At 45.5% G+C, this 26649-nt stretch overlaps 2 protein-coding genes across 2 annotated transcripts; one reads left to right on the forward strand and one right to left on the reverse strand.

Moving 5' to 3' along the window:
- Window positions 1-730: 730 nt before the first annotated feature.
- On the reverse strand, window positions 731-18247 carry pkib (protein kinase (cAMP-dependent, catalytic) inhibitor beta). The gene is made up of 3 exons (XM_047035860.1): window positions 18100-18247; window positions 3813-3984; window positions 731-1742 (listed from the first exon to the last, which is right to left on the reverse strand). The coding sequence occupies exons 2-3, from the start codon at window positions 3955-3957 to the stop codon at window positions 1657-1659; spliced, it is 231 nt and encodes a 76-aa protein (XP_046891816.1). The 5' UTR covers window positions 3958-3984; window positions 18100-18247; the 3' UTR covers window positions 731-1656.
- A 2751-nt stretch (window positions 18248-20998) lies between these two features.
- serinc1 (serine incorporator 1) lies at window positions 20999-26630 on the forward strand. The gene is made up of 10 exons (XM_047035713.1): window positions 20999-21116; window positions 22327-22488; window positions 22583-22776; window positions 22912-22991; window positions 23123-23260; window positions 23573-23742; window positions 23947-24037; window positions 24651-24792; window positions 24891-25115; window positions 25350-26630. The coding sequence occupies exons 1-10, from the start codon at window positions 21078-21080 to the stop codon at window positions 25486-25488; spliced, it is 1380 nt and encodes a 459-aa protein (XP_046891669.1). The 5' UTR covers window positions 20999-21077; the 3' UTR covers window positions 25489-26630.
- Window positions 26631-26649: the final 19 nt, after the last annotated feature.

A 26649-nucleotide genomic window follows, 5' to 3' on the forward strand; every position in this document is an offset into this window, starting at 1 on the left:
GCAATACAGCTTAGTGGACATTATAAATGTTTGTATTAGTGCAGTTTAGCTACAGTTTTCACACTCAACATCAACATGAGTATAAGCCACATTTGGGGACATTAGAAAAAATGACAAGAGGAGGGTAAGGAACGGTAGAAACCACCCATCCGGAATCTGAGTTGGTTTGACAGTTCTTTGTCTATGTCAAATACAATATTCCTAGTCAGAACCCGAGGCTGTCTGCATGCAGAACACAATTGCAACTTGCATGGGGTTTAAGTGCAATTGTAGGCCATTTATTTTAAGAAAGGTGAATTACCACATCAATCGCTAATTTGATTTAATCTGAGTAAAACAAAAGGTAGAAGGCCTTCTTCTATTCTTGGTATTTACGAGATAACCAAAACCTACAGGATTGTTATGACTCTAAAAGAGTAAGGTTTGTCATAAAATGATCCACAACTCATGTTAATTGTTTGTTTAAATTAATCAATAATTTGGGGGAATGACAAACCGCGTGATATTGTCGTAAAATGTGTTTGCTGCCCCCTTCTGTTGAAACTACTCATGCAACACAATCAGCTCAATTGCAATGAAGGTAGAAGCATCTCACAAACGTGCCCTAGTCTACAAAAATGTACGCAGCAGCAGGCTACTACATAAATACAACTAGGATGTCTCTCCTGACGGTTCTGATGAACAAACTATGGGGCCAACGACAGAAACAGCCTGACAGCGTTGGTACATAGAGAATATTGTTTATTAGTGAATGTTGAAATGAATCTTTACAGGGCGGCGAATGTAACAGTAATGTAAAATTCTATATACAGAATGAAAATACACATATAACTCTTCATTACTTCTAATAAATCAGTTGTCAGCAACACATCTCTTTTTTAAACAGTAAAAAACACTCACAAGGTAGAGGTTGCACTTTAGCACACTATTAAACAACGATTATAAGATAAAAATGTACTTACATCACCAAATGGAATGTTTTATACTTTTGTTGTGCAAAAAAGAGAGATTCCCACAACTACATGGAGACATTCTGAAAGAACGCTGTGGCTGGAACAACCCCACATTATTATACACAAGACCAGCCCTGCTCCCGCCAAACCATCAATGACATTAATCATGGTCATAACCTGTGTTCGACCAATGTTGTAGTTCACCAATTAGACTGCATATTATGCTAACACAGAAACAGGGCAGATGCAGAATCATTGATTATTCACAAACAAATCATGAGCCAGAGGTAACCATGGATACCCTAAAACTGATAAAAAAAGACAACAGCTCTTCCTCCTTGCAAGCGACATATTCTCTTTCCTTCCTTCAATCCTTCCATCCTCCATTCGTTCCTTTCCTCCTTCTATGTCTTCATCCCTTCTTCAACAACCCACTCTCCAGTCTGGCTTGTAGAGCGTCCTGATGTTGCATAGCACGACACATGAAGCTGTTACAGTTGTCTGGTCAATGGGGAGTGCTGGGGGAGGGAGGGGGTGGGGTGGCTGGGGGGTGGGGTCTGTGGAGAATAGGCCCATGATAGAGAGTCTGCATCATTCTCCATCCATCTGTACATCCATGCGTCCATCCGACCATCCATCCTACCATCAGTCAGTCCATCCTTTCAGGTAGTCAGTCCTCCAGTGATCCAGAGCTCCATCCCTACTACGTCCCCTCAGCCTTCTCTTCCCCATCGGCGGGGGTCTTGGGCGGGCCACCGGATGGCCCCTCCCCCCCCCCCTCTGCATCATCTGTAAAACACCAGGAGGAGAACTCACCACAATTAGCCACAATAACCATTTCCCCTGTCACTTTCCCTTATAGCTGCTTATATTTCCAGTCACATTTTAGTCATCAAGCAGAGGCTTTCATCCAAAAAACACAAAATCAGCACATCTGTGTCACCAACAATGTCATCATTACATTCTTTCTGATATCGAATGTTGACCAAAGGAACGAGCCTCTTTGTGTCTCTACAGAGCCCTATTCTTGAAGTGTACACAGTAACTTCACAGCAACCAGCTGCTGTCAGAGCTCTCCTCTCCTGGCTGTTTGGTGGGAAGATTAGTACAAAGTTTTTCTTTTGACATTGTCTCATTCATTCTGTTTGTCAGGTAAATAGTTACATTCTCTGATGCACAAAATCCTGACATAACACACATAACACACTCAGGCTTTCAGAGCGAAATCAAAATGTATCTTGTTGCTCCAGCAGTCTAAAGCCTGTTTTTTTTTACTTCCTCTGAAGATGTGCTTAACTTGTCACATCGACAGCATCCAAATGTCACGGCCATAGCCGTGCCCCCTTGTTGTTTTTGGTTTTGCCCTGCCCGAGTGTTTCCCCGTGTCTGTCATTGTCTTCAACTGTGTCTCGTTGAGTGGTTTCAGTTTTCGTTGGTCTTATGTCCACTTGTGTCTTGTTTGGTTCTATGTATTTAGGTTCCTGTTTTGTGTCCAGTCTTTGTCTTGTCCTTACCCTTGTTACTGTGAGTACCCTGTCTGTTTCCTGTTTCAAAAATAAACCCTTGTTTGATGCTATGACTGGCTAACTCTCCTGCGTTTGGGCCCTACCCCCCCCCCCCCCCACACCCCCACACACACATCATAACACTATATCCCTCTACAAATATGACACAGAGCAGAACATAAACCAGGCAGAGGGGCTTCTGTGTGTGTGTGTCAAATTCCTTCTCAGTCTGCATGGTAATCCATCAGACTATATGACCGCGCACCAGCTTCTAGTTAGGATCTAGTCTCATGAGGTTGATCATGTCTGCTTCAATCCTCTCTAGACAAGCTCTTGGAATGGGCAAAGCGACTATGTGTGCGTGTGTGTGTGGTTCTTAGCTTGAATACCTGTGTGTTTGTGCTTGTATGTGGTATGTAAACAAAAAACATTTAAAATGTGAGTTATGGTTTGTGAAGACCCCCACAAAAAATAAATGAAATTAAATTGATCTCCCCAACCTAAACTTAATTTCCATCTTTTCTTCACAGTGCGCATGTACTGGCCCCCACAACAAGCAGTTATTGCGTAATTTGGTTATCATATCTGTCCTTGATCCACTTAACAAATTGTTTTAAATGTATGTTTGTTGGGGGTGTCGTATAATAGACTGAAAAAAGGAGAACAAAAACCTGCAAAACCTTGATCCTCTCCTCTTAACCAAAAGCCTACAAGGTTTCTCTCTCTCTCTCTTTCTCTCTCTCTCTCTCTCTCTCCTCCCAGTCGTGTTCTGTGCTCAAAAGCTAGTGAGCAGTGATGACTAACAGTAGCATATCTGATAATCTTCTCCTCTCTCGCCTCCATTAAGGCTCTCGAAAACCATTTGCTGATTTCCATTCAGGTGGTTTCAGCTGGCCTCCTCTCTCCAGCCAACCTGGAGAATGACAACTGTTTAGGCTGACAGGCAGACTGCAGCTAATGGTCTAGGGTGACAGTGGTAGAAATGGTGTGGTGTGTGTTTGTGTTTATGTGTGTGTGTGTGTTTGTGTCAATGTGTGTGATCACAGGAGTTCTGAGGAGCACTCAGCCCTTTGCCTAAGTGTGTGTGTGTAATGACTGGTCTCTTATCTCTGTAGTGTGGCTCAGGCACTCCATCAGCCATACTGCACAGACAGCATCTGCTTCACTGAACACACGAACAGACATACTTCACAATCCACCAAAAGCAAAACGTATTGAAATCTATTGCTGCTGATTGGCATGAACCCTAATCCGGCCCCACTGTTCATACTGCATGTAGTAAATCCTGTTTTAATGCAACCAGCTACAAGTTGTTTATTTTATGTTTAAACATGCATGTCAGGAATCCACCCACCTGCCACGGAGAGCTCTGCCAGCTTGTCAGGCAGGTCCGCAGTGGCCGCTGCAGCGTTGGAGCCTAGGATGTCAGGCAGGGCGTTACGGCGGCCCGTACGGCTCGTGGACGCAAAGTCGGTGACAACAGGCTCCACATCAGTCATCTCTGGAGCCTGTCCTCATAGCATAGCCTGCAGGTAAGGAGATACACACACACACACACATGCAGACAACATTAATGTTTCATTGTGTTCCCGGAATAACCAGCCTGCGAGGGAAATGACTGTCCACGTGTGTAAAGGGAACGTTCACTCCTTTCTTCCTCCTGCCTTAAAGCTGCTGCTTTGTAAGAGACCCAGGGTAGGACAACAGATCCTACACCGAAGACCTGTGTTTTTTGTAGATTCTGTGAGGCCTGGGGGTTTTTGTGGATGGAAAAACTGTCCTGGTATCCATCACCTGGTCTGACAGCTGTACCTGCCTGGCATTTGCACTTTGCTCTCTTGCTGTGAGTCCGTTGTCAGGGAGGGGGGTAGGCTACATATCTGGGACACACACCAAGTGGCTGGTTGCTGTGGTTTCCTTCGCTGTATAGGATGCAGTGCACAATCCGACCACCAGAGGGATGATTTACAGACTGTTACAAGGTGAGGGACTGATCTCGAGCTATGTAAAAATGTGGAACCAAAATGAAGGGGACCCAACTAGTGTTGTTGAAACCAAACTCATCTAAATAATTAATTCCACGTAGAAGTAATGTATTTTCTTCTGTAAAACTGATGCCTGTGTCTGGAAATGTTTATAATGACTCAAATACCCAATCTTCAAAGTTTATTGATGTTGAGATGACATTCATCCTATCTTCCCATACACACACACACACTCACACAAACAATTTTCACATTTGTATGTTTTCTTCAGGCCCCTTCACCACTACTCCAGATCTATTTCAGGTCGTGTTTGGCAGCAAGCGTTGAGGGGGTTAGGACAGGGCTGGGACAGGATGTGAACAGTAACCTTGTTCTGGCTGCCAGCTATTGGCTGTATGAATTTAGACTGCTGATATTATAACTGTCAGTTGGACATGTCTACCACCTTCATCACCACTATCACACCCTTTCAGTGTCTCTCTGTTTTTTTCTCTGTCTTTCTCTCTTACACTTTAGACAACACACACAGCTAAACACACGCACACCCAGTGACAAACAGCCAGAGCCCCCCCATTTAGCAGATGGTGCCCTGCCCTCACCATCAGTTTACTAGATGATTATCACAGGCTTGGATGTCACAAGATTTAGAATTTAATCAAACTCCCTTAGTCAACACTGGGCTATTCCTGGTCTGGGATGGACTCTTTTTATACCAGTAATCAGTACTAACACCTGGGTCAGGCCTGCTAGAGCACGGAAAGAAGGGGTGGGGGGGTGGGGATGAGATGGAGATAGCAGGGCTGGGGAGAGGGTAGGCTTGGCCAGGGGAGAGAGAACTCAGACTTCAGCTGGGACAGGCTGGCGGCTGGAGCTGGAGTCAAGGTCTGGAGCTGGGGGCTGGAGCTGGAGTCAGGGCCAAGGTCCGGAGCTTATTTTGGCTGGAGATGAAGTTGGAGTCAGGGCCATGGGCTGGAGCTGGGGGTTGGGGATGGAGTCAGGGTCATGGGCTGGAGCTGGGGGCTGGGCTGGGGACTAGAGTCAGGGCCAGGGTCTGGAGCTGAGGCTAGGGGCAGCAAATAAAGATGGGCTCAGGGCTGGTGATCAGTTTTCCTGGTTGTGGTTTTCACAGTCTTGTCCCTCTCATCCTGGTCCACTGGGTGAAGACAGAGATGGGTGCTGTGCCTGCTTGTCTTTACTGGGATACTCAGCCAAACAGCTACACAGAGTCTGCCAAGGCTGGTGGGCAGGAGGCAGCAGCTTGTGTGCTTGCGAGTGTGGTAAGTGTGTGTGTGTGTGTGCTTGTGTGTGAATGCTTGTGTGTATCTATGTGCATGAGTTGACTAAAAACATTACTCACAGGCCACCCTCCGGGCTGTTAGAAACACAAGCTCGTCTTCACAAGGCTTGGCCTTTAAACTGAAATGGGTGTTTCTCACACGTGTAACATATGATTTGACTTTGTGTTTTTAATCACAGCATTTTGAATATGTTGTTTTCTGCTGTTATCATACACTGGCATCAGATTATATCACAAAAGGCCAGCATTGCTAATGCCTCCTGTCTTACAGGAGATATAAGGTACATATAGCCTGGAGTCTGATTATTGTTTCCTACCTAATGGTGACGGCTGGTATTTAGAGATGCCTAATTTACTTCTAGTTCAACGACAAGGTGCATTTAGCAGCCTGGGGTCCTCTCCATTCAAAGTAACATTTTCTACCCTTTCCAAAACAAACGTTGCTTGTTTTTCGTGAGACATTCTACCACCCAGACAGTATAGAGATTTGGTGTGAGGGGGACTCCACAGTAACAAACCCCTTGTCTGAAACAAAGACCATTAATCTAGCCCTAATCCATACTAATCCTTAATCACGTCCTATCTTGTCTGCTTTACAATTCAACCTCCAAGTAGAGGTCTAATTTGTATCACAAAGCTAAGACAAGAAAACCACGGTCAAACACTTTGACTGATCTTGTTTTGGACCCTGTGCCATGAAACCACTGGACCGGTCTGGACCGGTCTCACAAGTGTGATCGTCGAATCAAATCAAACTACAATTGCTTGAAAGATCCACAGACAGACAGACCGATTGACGGACGGACAGATGGACAGACTGATCAGAGAGTTTTTTAGCGGGAGAGGCTGAGGACGAAAGATGCAAGTTTAATGGAGAATCTAGATTGCACTTAACACTGGCTATGACAAGGCTGGAGCACTTTGTATTGACTTAATGAGTGCTCTTTTTGAAGTAGTATAGCCTTCAGTATTAGATGCTAAAGGACACTTAACTCTATTATTCAAGCAGCAGTGTTTATAAATAGATGAAAAACAAAAACATTATTATGTATGAAGTCAACGCTTACATAACATTTAATAATGCATCAAAATGAAAACAAATATATAAATAATCAAATAAATGTAATTAAAACATTGTGGAAAAAACAAAAACAGCATTAGGACTGGGACCGGTAAAATCCTGAGTCTTCTAGAACATAATGATACCGTGGAGGCTTCTAGAACCCACAGACTGAACCCCTTGAGGGAACAAGATAGCACAGCCAGAACCGTGAAGGCTTCTAGAACGAACAGAAAGAACCCTAAGTGCTTCTCGACTACACGCCATGTTTCGACTGACATTCATTTTGCTCGTGACTCATCTGCTGTTTGGCTCGTTCTGTGCAGACCGGAGGACATGCTCCCTCTGTCTGCTGTCTCTCCCGGTCCTACACTCACCACATCTCCAGACACACATATCCAGCCACGCTGACTACGCAAGTGCTATTTAGTATGGACCACAATGACCGTACTAAAGACCATGCAGCACACATAAATATTGACAAACATTGACAACACCACTGATTACATCCCTGTTAATTTTGGAGATTTAATTTTCTTCTCAGAGAACAAGCACTGGCATCTTTCCCAATACACACGGTAACACTGGCTACCTCACCGTAGCACTCTGCAGGAGACCATCCACACACCGGGCTCACCCAACCCTCTCACTCCAAACATTGACTCTGACTGGCTGCAGAACCAGGAGAGATAGTCTCTTAGAAACCATCTGGTGATCCAACCACAGGAAAGGAACTGCCAGCAGGGCATTACTGGAAAGGCAGTAAAGCTTGATAAATGACAACATTGTTGTTTGGGGATTTCAGGACTTTGTTGGATGTTGGTTTTAGACAGCATTCTAACAATGGTGCCCTCATGGAGCAATGAGGCCTTTGGACCTCATAGCAGCTTGGCCCAGTCTGATAAGGGCATAGACTATAGAAGCTTCTCATCCTGTGCGATTGTCCACCACACACACACACGTCTATTTCATCTCTAAAATGTGAAAAAATGATGACATTGGAAAAACAATGACTTTGGACATGGGATACATCTCTGTGTGTCAGACCAACCTTCATGCTCATCCAGCTTTTCCCACTTATCTTATAGCCCCGCCTGTAACCACCACGCCCCCTCATACAGTAGTTGCTTTTGGCCCACTGTCTCATATTCTATGGAGAATTTAACAACCCTGTTAATCCATAGAGAGATATACATCCAGTAAACTGGAAAGTGTAACTAAGAGGATTGATAGGTGACGACGGGAAAAACAGATAGAGAGGTTTGGAGAGGAGAAAGAGTGAGTGACAGAAAGAAAAAGGGATCAAGAGAGGGGGAAAGAGAGAGAAAGAGAGAGGGGGCAAGGGAGAGGGAGAATATGACCTCTCTGATGACACAATGTTTTAACATGGATTAGAAACACAAAGAGTAAGAAGAGAGTGATGTTTTATGTCCCCGTTCTGTTCCAGGTCACCTGTTCTAGAATCTTCCATGTGCCATGGATCCTTGTCCATGTGCGTCCTGTACTTAGGACAATGTGCTTACTAGCTATCACCGTGGAGATGGTACCAGCTCTGCTCCCCTCTCGGTTGGGGAGAGGTGCAGCTGGGATCTAGGACAAAGCTGAATTAACAGTAGCTGTTCCGCAGCGTGCTCCACTTCCTGTCTGTGTGCGCTCCACTTCCTTTGGCTCTGGGTCATTTAAGCCACATTCTACAGCATATTATTACAGACCTCTCTGCACTCTTGTTCAGGAGTTTTGAAACAAACCACTCATAACTAGGGACTTTATCCAAACACACCGGAGAGTCTGTAAAAGTGAGAGTATGAACAGGCAGCAGGTCACCTGTTGTGACCCACTACCTATGAACCGCATGAGAGAGGATGCGTCATCATTACCCAATGTACTACATATCATCACCACTACTTTCCCTCAATCCTTATCCTCATAATGGGATTGGATTGGTTCCAATTCACAACCCTCTGACACTTGATTCCTTCCCATGGACTAGATCAGTTCCTAATCTCTTGACCCTGACTTGAAACCTCAATCATGTGTGTCCACCATAGTGTTTTTTTCAGTCCATTTCCTAAGGGAAAGAAACTAGGAGACTGAGGGGGCCATTTTGAGGATTGGCCAGCAGCCCCAGGACCCTGTAATGATCGTGGCTGTAACAGTGGGAAATCAAGAGGAATGAGGTCATATGACTGTGAGGATAAACAGTTAACTGGTCGTTATTCCCACCGGTCTCCTAAGTCATAACCTCGCAAAACTGGGACAAACACACATACAACCACACTTACACAAACACATATACACACAAAACATACACATACCACATGCAAAAATAATAGCCCCCACACACATACACACGCCCACAACCAAACATCCATGCAAGAATGGGCACACACAAACCCTGCCAGTATGGCTGACACAAAACAAAACCCAGGCGTTCTTGCCCTGGGAGAGGGTGACCCCTGCCTCTGCTCCCACAGTGGGGTCGAGAGGGATCGACTAGCCCTGCTTCCACTCCCACTCCTGCTCTGGAACACACTGCAAACTGTGTCCAACACGGCACACAAACAGAGGCCCTTATACTGTGGCAGCAGTGTTTTACTGTCCAATAAGCAAGGCATAGACTAGAGAGCAACCCTGAATGATTTCCCTGGAGTCATGAAGAGCACCGCAGCAAAGAAAACAAAGTCTGAATTCTGCCGTTCTGTGCTACTTAAAGGTTCTATATATTCCCCTGAGTTCAGACTATTTTTGCCCGTTTTTGTCTGTCCCTAGTTCAGTACTAGCTCTGCTTAGATCTGTACCGATCAGGCTTGTGTGTTAGACTACCTTTCTAGGAGGGAATTCTCCAATTCTAATCTGATAGCACTACCACACAGACCACTTAGCTGCCAAATACAGTAAGGGATCTGTAGTGTGTGTTTGTGAAGAGTGTGTATGTGTGTGTGTCTGTGTATGTGTGTGTGGTCACGTAGTCTGTTTTATAGTATCAGACTTAGTCCAGATGATGAAGGGGCCTGCTATCAGAAGCAGTGTCTTGTTCAGCATGTGTCTGTCAGGTGCTAACTATGGTGAGAGATACCATTAGCAGCATGTGGAGATGAGCAGTGAGACAGGAGCAAGGACAAACCTGAGGAGAGACTGGAGGAGAGAAGAACAGAGGTTCTAACCCATTTGTTAGAATAGGAGATCATGGTTAGCTTGCTAACAAGCAACATGTTCATTTTGATGAATCTTTGCTACCTTGGTTTCAACACATATAGCCCATCTAGTGATGTCATAGCCCCTATACTGTTTGCGTCCCATTAAACCCATCCAGGATAAAATACAGACGTATCCTGTACATCAACAGATTAGATGGAAGCAGGAATCTTGCTGGTTTTTCCACTCTATATCTATACGTCTATATTTGGCTTCAAGATCCCTGCTGGCAGTGAAGGCTACACCTCCCACAACTGGCCTGTCAATCAAATATCCAACGGTCAGACCCATGAGTGGCAACTGACTTGAGAGCAAAACAAAGCTCTAAGATTTGATACCATAAAATCCTTGTTTCATATTTAAAAAAGGCTACGTTGACTGGCTAGCTAAAGATGTTGGGCCCATTACCAGTGGTATGATATGGAATGTGCTACATAAACATGCTAAGCTAGGACGTCAGATAAAAATGTTAGGCCCATTACCAGTAGGGTAGGAGGAGGTGTGCTATGTAAACAAGCTATAAAATAGCTGAATTGGTAGAAGGTTAGCTGGATGACAGGGTTTAATCCCTCTATTTATAACCTAGTAGAATCGAGTATAGAAGACAGTGGAGGACAGGAGAGAGAAAGAGGCACAGACAATGGAGGAGAAATGGAGGAGAAAAATTCGATGAGAATTAGACAAAAAACTGATAGAGATAGAGAAAACGAAGGAAGGAGTGGGAAGCAGAAAAGGACAATGAGTGGATTATGATTCATCTACTTCTGACCACACTGGAGAAGGACACACACACAAGCACATTTCTATCTCCAAATATGAAGCATCAGCATGTATTAAGCCTTCTTTAATGTTGTGTTCTTCTGCCTGTTTGCATCCTCTGTCAAACTGGACACTTCCTAACAGGGCAGGGATGGAGCTTCTGATAGGCTCCTGACTTAATGACCATGTTGTTGTTGTTCTTGGGCAGGATCCAGGGATGTTTAGGGAGGATTTGGTCCAATCTCTGGGGCACTGTCCATTCCCCCTGCCCTCAGACCCACCACCCTCTGAGGGGATTTGACCCGAAAATGTGTCCGTAAATAAACCATCAATAACCCAGATGTCCCGGGTCTTTCATCCTATGGGGAAGTGCCAAAGAAGGCCTAAGAAGAGATCTGGCACAGGGCTCGTTTCCCAACTAGGATTTGAAATATGAGCATGAAATATGTGTCTGGGACAAGGAAAGGATGTAGCATAACCCAGAGTTCACAACATTAATGTTCTACTTGGGAGCTATGCATGCTTCTGTGAACACACACACACGTAACACACCCCGGTAATAAACAGGCTGGTACTGAATGAGGTCTGGAATGACAGACAACAGCAAAACACAACTTTTCTTCACAGATGAGTGATCTTCCTCAGCAGCAATAAAAAAGGAACAAAAACATCCTCTGTGATTGTGTCCTGCGAGCTCCTGATTTGGTCCTCATGAAAGGCCTTTCACAGAGGGAGCTGGTCAGAGCGTCCCCCGGGACCCACTGCAGCTCCTTTGAACTGGGAGCTCTATCGGATCTCTTCCACAGAGCTTTGAAGAACAAAAAGCCAGCGTTGAACTGTTTGAAATAAAAACCACTGTCCGGGATCCACAGCTGGGTGGGAAAGGGAACCAATGGTTATAGCTGATGTCTTTCTGGAGTTGTTTGACATGTATTTTTCATTAGATATTTGAGGTCGAAGATCTTGGGCTTTTTTCGAAAAAATTATTGTATTCTTGTTTTTATCTCAACCTATTTTTGGTATTAACTGGTTTCACCTGTATGAACCACTCATGAACGAAAAAACTAAACAGTCCAATTAAAAGAACCTACCTATGATTAAGATGTCAGTTACACACAAGTGTGAAAACACACAAAGGTATGACAACCACAAACACATACACACATACAGACACACTCTAGGGTAGTCAAACTAGATCGGGCAAGCCCACCTACAGCCTGGGAGAACATAATAAGATATTTGAGTCTTCATGCCTCAGACACATGCCAGAGACCCGTCCTTCAATCCAGACACAAGGAGTCACACACACACATACACATTGCACACACACACACATACACGCACATACTACTAATCTCAGAGCATCTCTAAGTGCAGTTCCTGCTTCATGGTCAGAGAGCGTAGTGCCTGCTGTGTGTGGACTAGTGCCTGTCATGTAGGGCTTCAGCCCAGATTTCCCTCTTGGTGTATTTTTAGCCTCTCTGTGATGACTTGTTCTAATCTGCACAGTGATTTAAGAAACTCCAGACAGACAGCCGGGCCCAACACGAGGGCCTCATCAGTCCCCCCTACCGCCCCACTCCCAGCTGGGTAAAGGCTAGGATTAAAGGCTGGTCATGGGGGGACCGTTTGAGTGTTGGCTAGGGTGAAGGATGTGTGTGTGTGTGTGTGTGTGGGGGGGGGGGTGTACTAAAATTGCACTGAATGATTTTGGATTTTTTTTCTTCTTTCTTTCTATCTATCCATCTAGTCACCCTGTCTGTGTTCCAGTGTGCTTACTGTGACCTACTGCACCACACCACAAAGGCACCGTGCTGTGTTCAGAGAACATATCTCTGTCCGAGAACATCCTCAAAATAATCACGTGTGTACTTGACTTGACTCGCTTTGCAGTAGTGTTTAGACTTTGAGTTGATGCCGTGTAGAGCGGAGCCACATTACTGTAAACACACCTCAAGCATGTGAAGCAGACAGACTGGCTGCAGTTAGTGTCATAGTCGCACACCACCACAGAAGACAGAGCTCAGCTGTGATGCCACATAAGTCCTCTGCCTGCCATCCCCCCTCTTTCCCCACCGTTGCCTGTTGCTGCCTCCACTCCCCACCCCGGCCTGCTGTGCTCACTGCTGGTTGTTGCTCTGACCCCTGCCTGCTGTTTCCACCAGGCCTGCTCTCCCCACCCCTGCCTGCTGTGCCTGCTGCTCCTGACACCTGCTGTGTGTCATGGTAGACATCATTCTGGTCCCACCCAGGCAAACAGGCAGATAATATATATTGAACAAACCTTTCTGGCCAGCATTTTATGCAACGTGTTGTGTGACTGAGACCTGACACAGTGTCAACCAAGCATTTAGTCAGCGTGATATTAGTCATCCCTCATCCATAAAGAAACAGGCAGGCAGAGGGCTGCCAAAGACAACAAGGCAGCCAGGTAAGAAGTCATAAAGAACCAGGCAGCCAAGACAGGGGCCACATAGACCCAGGCAGTCAGTAAAGAGAGCCATTCAGAAGCAGGTAGCAAGGGGAGCAGTCAGGACAGATAGACCCAGTGTGCATCCCCCCTCCAGGGGCCCGGCTGGCAGATGGAGACCCAGAGGGACTTAGCTCCGGGTGGGTGAGCCAGAACAGACCCAGGGGGTGGAGGAGCCACCAAGGGCCCCTGGCCTCAGGGACACACTGGAACTGGACCAGAACCCAGTCTGATGATGCTTCCCCAACAACCAGGCCTTTTCTCCGCTGATGAAGCTCCTTCAGAGAGGATGCCTCTCCATGGAAAATGAAGAGGTGCTAACCAGTCGCTGTGAGTATACGACAGTAGAGCAAACCACAGGGGAGGAGCAGGGTTTGGAAGGGTGGAGGAGGAGGGGGGTTTTGGGACACCAGCCAAGACTTATTAGCCCCAAGAAAACAAACAACAGAAAGCGAAAGAAGGAGAAAAGAGAGAAAGGGAGAGAGGGAGAAAGCGAGGAGACAGAAAAAGGGACAAAGAGAGGTCGCAAGAGAGAGAGGCAAAGGGAGAGAGAGCGAGCGAGAGACACAGAGGGGAGCAGTGAGAGAGATGGAGCCTGTGTTGTAATTGTAATTCAAGAGTGTTAATTATATGAGTCATTAAGCAGTTTTGTTTATCTGCCCTTTAACTGCTACATCAGAAAGTATTCCACTCCCCTCCACAGCAGGTCCTGCTCACAAATACATTTGTACAAAAAAGATCTCAGAATATCAGCTTTTTACGCCCTACTTCCAACTTGTTTGTCTCTTTCTAAATCCAGGGCAGCAACAGCAACAGTGGAGATGTAATCCAGTGATAGCTTTGGTCCTGACATCTTCATCTAGGAGCTTTTAACACTGTGGCCTTGCAGTCAACAGCACTCAAACAAAACAAAGGACGATTACTGTGTTGTTGTTCTGTGGACCACTGCCTGTTCTTTGCCAGAACCAGGGGTTTATAAGGCTAAAGCAACCTAAGAAACAACCAGCGACACGCATCAAAACAGCTGTCTTCTCATAGTCTGTTTGTTATCAACACATAGTGTTTGTGTGTCTATATGCTTTTGTAGGTGCGGGTGTGAGTGTGTGTGTGCGCGAGGGGGTGTCTTCCCAAAAGTCAATAACAAATATCTAACAAGACATTTTTTGATGTGTGCCCCCACTCTCACAAAATAACATGACTGTATGTAAGGATTTGTGTGTGAGTGAATCTGTGGGATTAAACGTGTGTGTGATGTGCGAGTGAGTGAATCTGTCAGATTGAACATATATGTGTGCTTTGCGTGCACACGTCCATATTTGGGATTTGTTTTATACCCTCACCACAGTACTCGATGACAGAAGAAGAGAGAGTGATGAACATGTTGCTAACCTGGCTGGACAGCAAAAGCTCCATCACTTTAAAAAGAGCCAATCACTGAGAGCTGCAGAGGGCATTGTGTGTGTGTGTGGATGTGTACATTTGTGTTATTGAGTGTGAGTGTGTGCGTGTGGGGGAGGTATAGTGGTACACTGTGGGCAGAAGCCCCCCTCCTGAGGCACCGTCAGTGAAATACCAGCAGCTGAACTGTCAAAGTCATTCACAGTTGCCTTGATGACTGGGGAGGGGAGACAGACAGACCCTTCTACAGTTTGTTTAAGGCTAGCAGCATGTTTATCACGCTCTCTCTTCTTCTGTAAACAGCATGTTTAAGGGCCAGACACACCTGTTAGAGACTGGTTCTCATAGTAGAAAGCGGCTCAGAGAAGAGATAGAACAAAGGAGAAAGGTTCATAAAGATAGAAGAGAGATTCAGAGAGGAGATAGGATATAGAAGAGAGGAGAGGAGATCGGATATAGAAGAGAGGAAAAGGGAATTAGGAAGCATGTGTTCTGAAAGCTTTTCGGTTTCCAGGGTACCATTTACCTGTGGTGAATAACCTGACGTGACATCCCCTCCCCTCTCCCTAGCAGCTGGTTAGAGGACATTTTGTTGAATCAAACACTGCATATCAAACGCTGATCATGGATGATTTCACACCTTCCCACATTTGATGCAGGAAAAACAAACCATTTAAGTCTCTGGCTCTTTCTTGACAAAAGACATCGACAGTCATTATGTATTTACACGACGACACCTCAGAACTGCTGTGTAGAAAAGGACGCCTCTCTTCATCTACTGTAACACTCTCCTGCATGTATTCCCTAGGGGAATCGAACCCACAACCTTATTGTTGCAAGGCGCTATCTTCAGTCAAGCGTACGACGTCAGACTTTCCTCCCGTGCGTCCAATTACAGCCAGCAGCAAGCCGACAGGCTGCATCTGGGCCCCTGTCATCACTTCAGCCAATTAAAAGGATAACAGTGATGCAGCCCACCTGGCCATCATGACACTATGGAAGCAGCTCGTTAACAGAATACATGTTTTCTGAAGTCCACAGCCATGGCTGACTACGTTACTATCGTTACCTGTGGCAGGCCTACTGGATCAATCCTGGTGATCTTTTTGGCTGGATTTAGATGACCTCTGTATTATACTAGTGTTTTCCCGATGAGCAGAACTTATAAATGCCACTATCTACATATTGTAGATTGAATCTAGTGTTGAGAGGGTCAGTATGTACAGTATGTTCTGTTGGCTAATACTGTATGTACAGACATTGCAGTACTATAGTTGTACCTGAATGATCTGGTCTTCTGTATAGAGACCATTTTTTACAAATGAATAATTTCATGACAAGAGTCAAGTAAACATTCCATCATGCACGTCTCGTCTCATATTTGAAATACCATTGAAATACCATCAGTGACCTAGAGAATAATAATGACCACACAAAGCACTGAGAGCAGAGAAGGTAGTGATTCTATTTCAGTCATTCTCTGCTCAGAACACAAAGAACAGTGTGTGTGTGTGTGTGTGTTTATGTGTGTGTGTGTGTGCGCACGTCTGACACTTACATGTGTTCTCTGCAACATGCGGTGTCAGTCTATGTATACGTGTTAACTCATCTTGTGACAACACAGTTACACTCTTAACCTTTAAGGAACGAACCATCGATGCTCAGATTTAAGCGTTAACCAAAACCAAACAATCTTTTCAAAATAGTAGGAGAACGGAAGGTGTGCGTAAGCATGGATGTGTATGTGTGCTCATGCATGTTTGTGTGTATGTGCATGCGTGAGAGTGTGTGTGTGTGATTAGCATGTGTTTATTAAACGTTAGAGAAATGAAAGCTGCAGGGTGATTGATTCTAATCGACCAATCAACAGCAAGGGAGAAAAGAGGGGGTCCTACCAGCAAGCCCCAAAGAGGGGTGGGAGGCTGGGGGAGCCCCATCTACTGGTCCTGGGGAGGGAGGTGCTAGCTGCTGGGGAGCCCCATCTACTGGTCCTGGGGAGGGAGGTGCTAGCTGCTGGGGAGCCCCATCTACTGGTCCTGGAGAGGGAGGTGCTAGCTGCTGGGGAGCCCCATCTACTGGTCCTGGGGAGGGAGGTGCTAGCTGAGAGACTGGAGCAGCAGAGTCTAGGCAGGTATTGAGAACCACTGGATGGCGAGCTGGTGTTTCATGTGTGGAAAGATCCAAGTCAAGTAAGGGAAGGGGATCTCAACCATGATAGGAGCTCATTCTGATACATCCAAACATGCCTCGAGCTCTCTTTTCCAAAGTAGGCTGTCCACATGGTCACATGTGCATTCTTTATAAATGTGGCCAATCACTGGCCTTCAATTATGTATAACAGCCAAAAGGGCTATTAAGATTGGCTGATTTGTATTGTACAGGTGCATTCACCATGCTGTACCTTTCTAAGCCCTCCAGATAGGATCATTACTGTAGCGTCTAATCAGACTGGAACACATCCGCCAGATACAGGAGGAAGCCAAGCATCTGTCTAGATTTAACCACCTGAAGGGATTATCTGAGGGAGATGGAGAACGAAATGAACTGGGTTACTCACCTGTCCACGGAAGATAAGGATTGAAATGATGCCATTCCACCACAACAAACCAATGTTCCAGCCTAGCAAAGCCTTTCATGTCACTGTTATCTTCTGTATCAACTGACAAATGTGTATTGCTGTAGGTGCCCTGACATTTAACAAGGTAGTTGCTATGTGACTACATCTACATCTACCCAACTGGAATCCACCAGTCACAAAGAAAGATCGACCAAGATACTTTGATTTGACCAAATCAATAAACAACAATCACCCAGAAGCGTGGAGTAAACCAGCCCCACACATAGATCCCCAAATCAGTCCAAAAACAACCTTACAACAAAGATGATATTCAGACAAAAGAAAAGCTTTCTACGAACCATCACAAGCGCCCGTGTCACTGCTCAGTGTTGGGCTTACCAAGTGCAAAGCATTATCGTGAGAGTAACTGACAAGATGGTCAGAATCATTTATTGGAGGGGGGATTCGAGTAAGATTAATACATACTTTTCTCAGTCGATAAGGTTATACTGTTGGTTAGTCATTGGTTATAACGTTGTGGCTTAGAAATTATGAGCTTTTGTTGCATTTATTCAGAATAACAACAGATGTTTCACTCCATAATAGAAAATGTACAGTACCCTACCGAGAGACACCAATACTGCAGTTTCCACGCTTACACTCACATCTGTCCATTGTATGCGCGCCACACACATCAAACACACGTCCTACAGCAGTGTCATCGTGAATTTTGCATTAGGTTACATTCCTCCGATCATTCTTGTTCTTTCTTTCAACCACAGAAGATGTCAATGAAGACCAGTCGAATTACAAACCTTGCAATTTACGCATTAATCTTTAGGTTATGCCGCTTGAGGGGACGCAACAACCTGACTACAGCGTCAAAGAAAAATACACGGAATACTTTGACTTTCACTTACCTAATGAGTAGAACGAATGTTTGGACGTGACTGTGCGTTCACTGGTAGAAAAATCACCGTCGACAACCGAAGAACAGGTCTCGGTGCGCACGGTGCGTCCTCATCGTGATCTCGTTCAGCCTCGCTTTCTCCCAGTCAGTGCAAGGATAACTACCCCCGCCGCGGCTTGGGTGACATCACAGGCATGCTCTACAAGCGCGGGAGCGCGCACGGTGGCAAACCGCAAATTCTTCTTAAATTCTTAGAGAAATTGTACCGCCTACAGTCCGAATCATTTAACCATTTAATAAAACAATAAGAATGCCTAATAGCCTGATAAGTAATAGATTTTAATGTATACACGATAGGCTTAGAATAGGAACGTAACCACTCGCACTTGTGATAAAGGGTTTTGGTTGCATCTGCTTTAAGGTAACCTTTACATGTGGAAAGATATATATTATTTTTTTTACTGCAACGCCACAGGTGTTTTTCTTCTAACTGCTTTCTAAAAGTAGGAAAGGAGGGGTGGTATAATATCGCCAGAAATCAAATTTGCCATGAGGGTTCCATTATATTTCACTTGACATATAGCTTTAGAGAACATTAATTCGCCCAGGTGTGTAATTACGTCATTAAATATGCATGGTTGGTTAAGGATGAGAAACGCGGGAGGTATGTGCACCCAATTTCCAGGTGGAGAAAGATAGACAGACACATTAGCAGAGAACAAAGACTTGTCTCAGTGGTGATACTGAACCGGATTGGCCATGCAAAGCAAATCCATTATCCCTTTACTTGTTGACAACTTTTGAGATAAGAAGTGATATTGTGTGATTTGAATAATCCAGTCCGTGCTGTTAAATCATTAGGGATTTGCTGATTTCAATTTAAATTGGTTCTCATCACTGATTGACACGGTACTAAAGCCTTATGTCAAGGGGTCATGTATTTTACGGTTAAGGATTCATCTTTGAAGATGATGCGGCAGGCAGACTACACACATGACAGCTGTGTGCTGCTACCCTTGCTGCATTTTTCAGATCCATTTAATCAATCAGTGACAAATCAGTTTCCTTTTCATGAATCAATAATTTATTACTGTTTAAGTAATTGTTTGAAATCAGTAAAGCGCTATTGTGAATATCAACCTATCAGATGGACTGAGAATACAGCCTTGACAGAATTAGGCTACACAGTGTCCCTAATCTCATTTGATACCCATTAGTGCAATTACTATCATGTATCACACAGAGGCTTGGATGCAAGAGAACACCCCCTGCACTGACTTGGATAGAGTTAAGTGTGAAGTCAACATATTACCAAAAGCCCTCAGGGATGTTATTGCACTGTTATGGATAAGTCCACATGGACTTTCCTTCACAGTAAAGAGGACATAGATCGGGAACACAGAGATAAAAACAATCACCTTGGTTTAATTACATCCATAGAGACAGAGACCAACTCTCTGCTGTCATTACGTCACCATAGTCTGGAACACACTGATGAGACACACAGCTTACCCCAAGCAAGCTATAGATAGAACCAAATCAATGGTTCCATTTGAATTCCCTCGCTCATTAGAAGTGATGTACAAGTGCTCCTTTGTTCTCATGATCTTTCTCAAAAAATAAAGCTAAATATCAATCATGGCTTTATCTTCTATTGATCATTGTTCCCACAGATTGTGGTGTATTCTCTCGGTTACTCTAGTTACAACTAAATGACCCCATTCAGGGGACAGCTAAGTGCCACACAATTGTTCCATTCAGAAAATAAGTGACAACATAAGTCACTTCAAGCAAAGTCAAGAGTCAATTTCGGAAGACACTGGTCTCCTATTGGTCCAAACCAAAAAGATCTATCTTGATAGATTTATTTCCATCACAATGGAAAGGAACTTGAGATGGGTCCCACCACACCTGCCCATACTTAAACGTTGCTGTACTAAGGTTGACCTTGAGGGAATAAGGTCAAGAGCTGACGTTATCACTTTCCTTGAGTGTTTCCATAATTCTGCCTTTCTTCTTCTCCTCTTCCACTACTTTCACAGATCTACACCCCCCCCCCCCCGAGTCAAGCCCCTCAGTTTGAGAAGCTAAGGCATGTGGGAAACATCCACAATCTTCTAGAACCTCTCCAACCTTGACCTTGTGATCTGTGAGGGAAACTCCACAAGGATGCAAGGGGGAGCAACATTTTGAACGGGATGGAGTCAAGAAGGAGGAGATCCGCCAAGTTTGACATGACACAAGTACAAGAGCATCTGAATAGGATTAAAATACGGCCAAGATCTATTCTTGGCCAGATGGTAGAGATGACCTTGTGGTGGTGGTTGGCAGGTGTCTGGGGTGTTATCATTCCCAGACAGGGGTGTCTGTTGTCTGCCTGGCTCTCGTTGCACTCACAAACCGGATGCTGAGCTACCCTGCTGTCTGTCAGCTTGTGAGTGAGTCAGAGGTCAACTGATCCTTTAGTTAGGGCCAGAGGGTCACACACACGTTCACAGCACATATCAACACAGCAGGTGCTTGGGTGAGGGGTGGTACACAGACAACATTACCTATGATTACAGCAATTGTCTTTTGGTAGCCTTTTGTTATAGCAAACCGTTTATTGTGTAGATACCTGTTGAGCTATGTGGACCCACATAAACACACACACACACACACACACACAAACACACACACACACACACACACACACACACACACACACACACACACACACACACACACACACACATGGGCATACAAACCCTTACAGATAGACAAAATAAAACCCAAATAAAACATTGTAGTAGTATTTTCTAATTGATCTAAGTTGGCCCTGAACAAAATTGTTATGCATCAAGTCAAGCATGTAAATTATGTTGGCAGGAAAAGAGTCACAGAGAAGGAGGAGTTTCATTGGCAGAACGGAAGTGGCAGTCAGATTGTAAACAGACGGCCAGCATCCATCTTTTCCAGTGGAGAAGAGTATTATTTTAGCGAATCAACATGGGGGCAGTTCTTGGATTATGCTCCATGGCGAGTTGGGTAAGCCATTAATGTTCAATTGTCGATGAAAAAATATATGTAACTAAATTATTTAGTGGCGGGTGATCAGAAAATTCTTCCGACGATCGCTGTGGCAACCGCTAGTCTAGCTTTAGCTACAGTACTAACAGCGTTTTGCGCAGCAACATTCAACAAAAGAGATCAAGGGTGGTTCCCTGTTCAGCTTTGATGGTGCATTGACTTGAAAATGTGTCATTTAAACAACCAGTATTGGCACAAGCTTTGTAGCTATGTCATTCGTACTATATTGTTCACAATATATGATATCACAAGCTTTGAACGATATGACTATATGTTAACTTGTCATATTGGTGACATTTCTGGGCCTCTGCTTTTGAGCAACAGGCAAAGTGTCTGATCTGACATACGTCGAGAGCTTTCGCCTGACCTTGTTTTCACTTGCAATATTTTAAGACTTGAGTTAATAAAACAACCCGCTAGCTAACTAACTTTGCTTATTGTTAAGGATGTAGAGCCGTGACAATATTAACTATTAGCATGATAGTTGTGTATCCAGATCAATATTTCCAGATATAGGCCTACCCAAACGTTAGCTAGTAGTGTTTTCAGATGTTTGATCGTTTGCTGTCAATGTGTTTACAGTAATCCTCAGCGAAATTGCGACATCGTTAGACTAGTTCTACCTTCCAAAACAGATTACGTATCAGACAGCTGCAGCACCTGGTATTATTTTTGTAGCTCGCGTTTCGTAACATTGATGACGAACTGGAATAGATTACTTTACCCGTGTTTTGTTTATATACAGGCCTAGCCTAGACTGGTTCATCATTTCAGTGTGATTGTTTATTGAATGTCTTTAAATGGAATTAAGTCAAGAAATGAAAATGTGTGTGTTCATCAAAGATTCCGATGACTGTCTATTTTCACTTCTGATGACGCATGGCCAAACAGAAAGTCCTAGCAGTGATGACTATAGGCCTAGACTCGCTGTATTCTTAGCACGGATTTGGGCCTCCCGTGATCTTACCCAGATAAAACCTTTAAAGTAATGTCAGGTCAAGTTTAAGACGAGCTGTAAAGTTGCACGCTTATAATTTTAACCCTTGTTGACTATGATCACCATCCACTGCACCTTTTCAGCCTCCCTGTTCCTTCCTTTCATCCGTCAAAGGTGCAAATGATTGTTGCAGCAAACTAATGTTTTCACTACTTTATGTCCCGGCCACAGATCCCCTGTCTATGTGGTAGCGCCCCCTGTCTGCTGTGCAGGTGTTGCCCCAGCGGAAACAACTCCACGGTGACCCGACTCATCTATGCCTTCTTCATGCTGATGGGGGTGGGCATCGCCTGCATCATGCTCATGCCTGGCATGGAGAGCCAGCTCAAGAAGGTAGGCCTCCAGACAGCCTGGGACCAAAAAGAGAAACACATACCCATTAGGCTCATTTGCCCGGGAGGACTAACTCTGGTCCTTCCGTCTGCAGATCCCAGGGTTCTGTGAGGGAGGGATGGGGACGTCCCTCCCTGGGGTCGAAGGTCATGTGAATTGTGATGTCCTCGTCGGCTACAAGGCTGTGTACCGCGTGTGCTTCGGTATGGCCATGTTCTATCTCCTCTTCTCCCTCCTCATGGTGAAGGTCAAGAGTAGCCAAGACCCACGAGCAGCCCTCCACAACGGGTACGGGTCAGGTGACCACACCTGGATCTTCTAGCAGGACTTCTAGCAGGCTTTTGTTTTGGTTTAGTTCCTACTAATGGGAAGACACGATTCTGCATCATACTTCTGGATTGATGTTTTTCCTTCTCTTTCCAGATTTTGGTTCTTCAAATTTACTGCAGCCACTGCCATCTCCATTGGTGCATTCTTCATTCCTGATGGAGCTTTCACTACAGGTGAGAACACGTTAACACTCAGTCTGCCGAGTTTAGGTGTACTTGTTTACCATCCCAGTGCAGCCCTACTTGGGAATTACATAGTCTAAGGAGGTTACTGTAACCAAGGTGTGCCTGTTTCATTCCACCAGTGTGGTTCTACATTGGCATGTCCGGAGCCTTCTGCTTCATCCTGATCCAGCTGGTCCTGCTGATCGATTTTGCCCACTCCTGGAACGAGGCCTGGGTGGAGAAGATGGAGGAGGGTAACTCGCGCTGCTGGTATGCAGGTAACCCCCATCTGGACTGGTAGTGCTATGACTACTGTACATTGCTTGTGAAAGAGCTATATGAATAAAGCTTGATTAGGTTTGATTAGCACAACAGACATGGTCATCCATGGAGGAGATTGGAGGGGAGGGGGGTGTGGAATGATGGAGGAGATGGTCTGCTAATGTTACGCTTTTGTTTCCGGCCGACATTTCTGGTTTTGTTACTTAAGATGAACCTTTCTCTGTTTCCCTCCACCATTTCCTCTCTCCCCTCTCCCCACCCCCCTTCTCTCTCCCCACCTGCTCTCCCCCTCCTCTTCCTCTCCCCAGCTCTGCTGTCAGCCACAGCAGTGAACTATGTCCTGTCTCTGGTGTCCCTGGTCATGTTCTACATCTACTACACCCATGCTGATGGCTGCACTGAGAACAAGGTCTTCATCAGTGTCAACATGCTGCTGTGTGTGGGCTCGTCCGTCCTCTCAATCCTGCCACAGATCCAGGTAAACAACGACATCAGCACACGGTACCATACCAGAACAGGCATCACACACTCTGACTGGTCACTTCACGTGTGTGATGGGTGACCACCATGTGGTCCATGTGGTGCCTGACGCACTGCGGAACACCGACAACACTCACATCTTTCTGCTACCCCTCCTTCCTTGTCTTTTCTTCTCACCCCCCCCCCCCCAAACCCTGTGCAGGAGTCTCAGCCCAGGTCAGGTCTGCTGCAGTCCTCCCTGGTCACCCTCTACACCATGTACCTCACCTGGTCAGCCATGACCAACGAGCCTGGTAAGACTCCGACACACACATGAGGATCACTGATCAAACTGTCCTCCAGCTAGGCTGTCCTCCAGCTAGGCTGTCCTCCAGCTAGGCTGTCCTCCAGCTAGGCTGTCCTCTAGGTAGGCTGTCCTCTAGGTAGGCTGTCCTCTAGGTTGGCTGTCCTCTAGGTTGGCTGTCCTCTAGGTAGGCTGTCCTCCAGGTAGGCTGTCCTCCTGTAAGGCTGTCCTCCTGTAAGGCTGTCCTCCAACTAGGCTGTCCTCCAGCTTTGCTGTCCTCCAGCTAGAGGGAAGGGCTCTCCAAGGCTCTTTATTCTAGTAGGAGCTACAGTAGCTTGATAAAGCTTCAGCCATGTCCTCCCCCCTTTTAAACATGATAGAGCTCAAAGAGAATAGGATTGGTTAAAGCAATGTGCTGGCAGTTCTAACCAGCCTATCAGAGTGGTGTGCTCAAACCACATGATCTATCACCTTTGAGGTCTCTACAAGTTCAGTTGGAAAATAACCAGCTGTGTTATCCCTGTGTTGTAGAACACACAGGTCCCCGATAAGAACATTCTGTGATCTCAGCTGTTTGGGTGGTTGATCTGTCTGTCTGTGGACTGTCTGTTTGTCTCTCGCAGACAGGAATTGCAACCCAAGTCTGCTGGGCATCATCGGGCTGAACAGCACAAGCCCAGCCGGCCAGGACCACGTGGTGCAGTGGTGGGACGCCCAGGGCATTGTGGGATTGATCCTCTTCCTGATGTGTGTCCTCTACTCCAGGTGAGGAGAGGGCCACTTCCCCTTCAGTCGCACGTCCCAATCAGTCTCTCTGGTAACCGATATGTACTCACGTGTTTACCCCCTCCACTTCCCCCTAGCATCCGTAACTCGTCCAATGCCCAGGTGAACAAGCTGACTCTGAACACTGACGAGTCTGCCCTGATTGAGGACGGGCCGCACCCAGAGAACTTTGAGGAGGGCGACGGCCAGAACAGAGCTGTGGACAACGAGAAGGACGGGGTCACCTACAGCTACTCCTTCTTCCACTTCATGCTCTTCCTGGCCTCCCTCTACATCATGATGACCCTCACCAACTGGTACAGGTGGGTGTCTGTCTGGCCCTGGCCAGTGGTTCTCCTGTCAGGCTGTACATGGCCCTGTATCTGTTATGTCACCTGTCTTTGATGACTCACCCCAGACGCCTGGTTTCTGCTGACAGCACATGCTCAAAGCTCGCTCGGTGCGTTGGAAGGTGTTCTTCCTGTGGGACCTGTCTTTTCGACCACTTCTCTGTGTTTGTTTATCCGTGCCCTCCTCTCTCCCCCCCCCCCCCCCAGCCCTGATGCCAAGTACGAGACGATGACCAGCCGCTGGCCGTCGGTGTGGGTGAAGATCACCTCCAGCTGGATCTGCATCGCCCTCTACGTGTGGACCCTGGTGGCTCCCCTGGTCCTCGTCAACCGAGACTTCGACTGAGGGACGACCTCCCCCCCCCCCCCCTACCCATCACAGTTGAATCTAGTATGACCCGGGGCCTGTTCAGGGAGGAGGAGGGTTCTGGAATGTTATAGATAGGCGCGTGTTCTACGGATTAGTATTTCTGCATTTGGAAATAGGAACACATGGAGTTTAGGCCGTGCTTTAGAAGGTGATGATTCCATTCGGAAAGTTCTGGAACACTTTGCATCTCTGAACACGCCTCTGGCACTCATCTCCATCACCCACTAACTCCCAGTCATTGTGAATACTCAGCCTAGTGTTTGGTGAATGTTCCCTGCTGCCATTGTAAATAGTGTATGTTCATTCCCCCCAGTAGTGACTTTCACCAAGTTACTTCTGCAGTCTTATTTTTTGTCTTTTAACAAAACTGCATGCGATTGATTTTTGTACTTGGGTGTTAAGATTATGTAACACGTGTTTGAAGATGTGTTTGCAAAGTTGGCAATTTGCAGTGTTGGGCTTTTTTGTTGTTGGTAAGAGGGTACGGCTTATAGGATGGACAGAAAGCTGAGTGGTGGAGCTTAAATCTCTCCCTTCTCTGATTGGTTTAGGGATTGACAAATTCAGGAAGAGCCATGTGTGTATTAAAATGTAAAAAACACATAATATCACTTTAAAAGCTTACATTTCAGTCATGTGTCCATGCTAGTTTATAGATGTGAAGTTCAGGATTTCAGATTTAACCTAGGTATCATTTTAGTTTGTGAGGGCATGATCAGTTTAATGGTAAGTAGCATTTGCATGATCTAGTATTATCTGTATCCTCGCTTTGCTGTGCCCCTTCCCTTTGAAGAACTTCAATCCAAACCTGATCTTTCCTTTTTTGCTAATTGCACATCTTAGCAGTGGCTGTAGGTCAATTACTTACTTAACTTCCAAGTTCCGTATGTGTTTTTAGGATTTGCACTGGAGTTTTTAATCGTAAAAAAAACACAATAAAATACTGATGTTTAAACAGCAGATAAGTTATTTCGTAGGTGCTTGAATATAGCTGCGATGTATTCAGTGTTTCTAGAAGACTGATCAGCGACATGTTCAAACCCGGCTTTTACTTTTGTGTTGTGTTCTTGCCTTTTGTCATGTAAGTGCATCGAATAAAGATTAAAAGGCAACCACTTGGTGCTGTCTCTTATTTCC

Source organism: Hypomesus transpacificus, chromosome 15 (genome assembly GCF_021917145.1).
Source record: "Hypomesus transpacificus isolate Combined female chromosome 15, fHypTra1, whole genome shotgun sequence".
NCBI classification, from domain to species: domain Eukaryota; kingdom Metazoa; phylum Chordata; class Actinopteri; order Osmeriformes; family Osmeridae; genus Hypomesus; species Hypomesus transpacificus.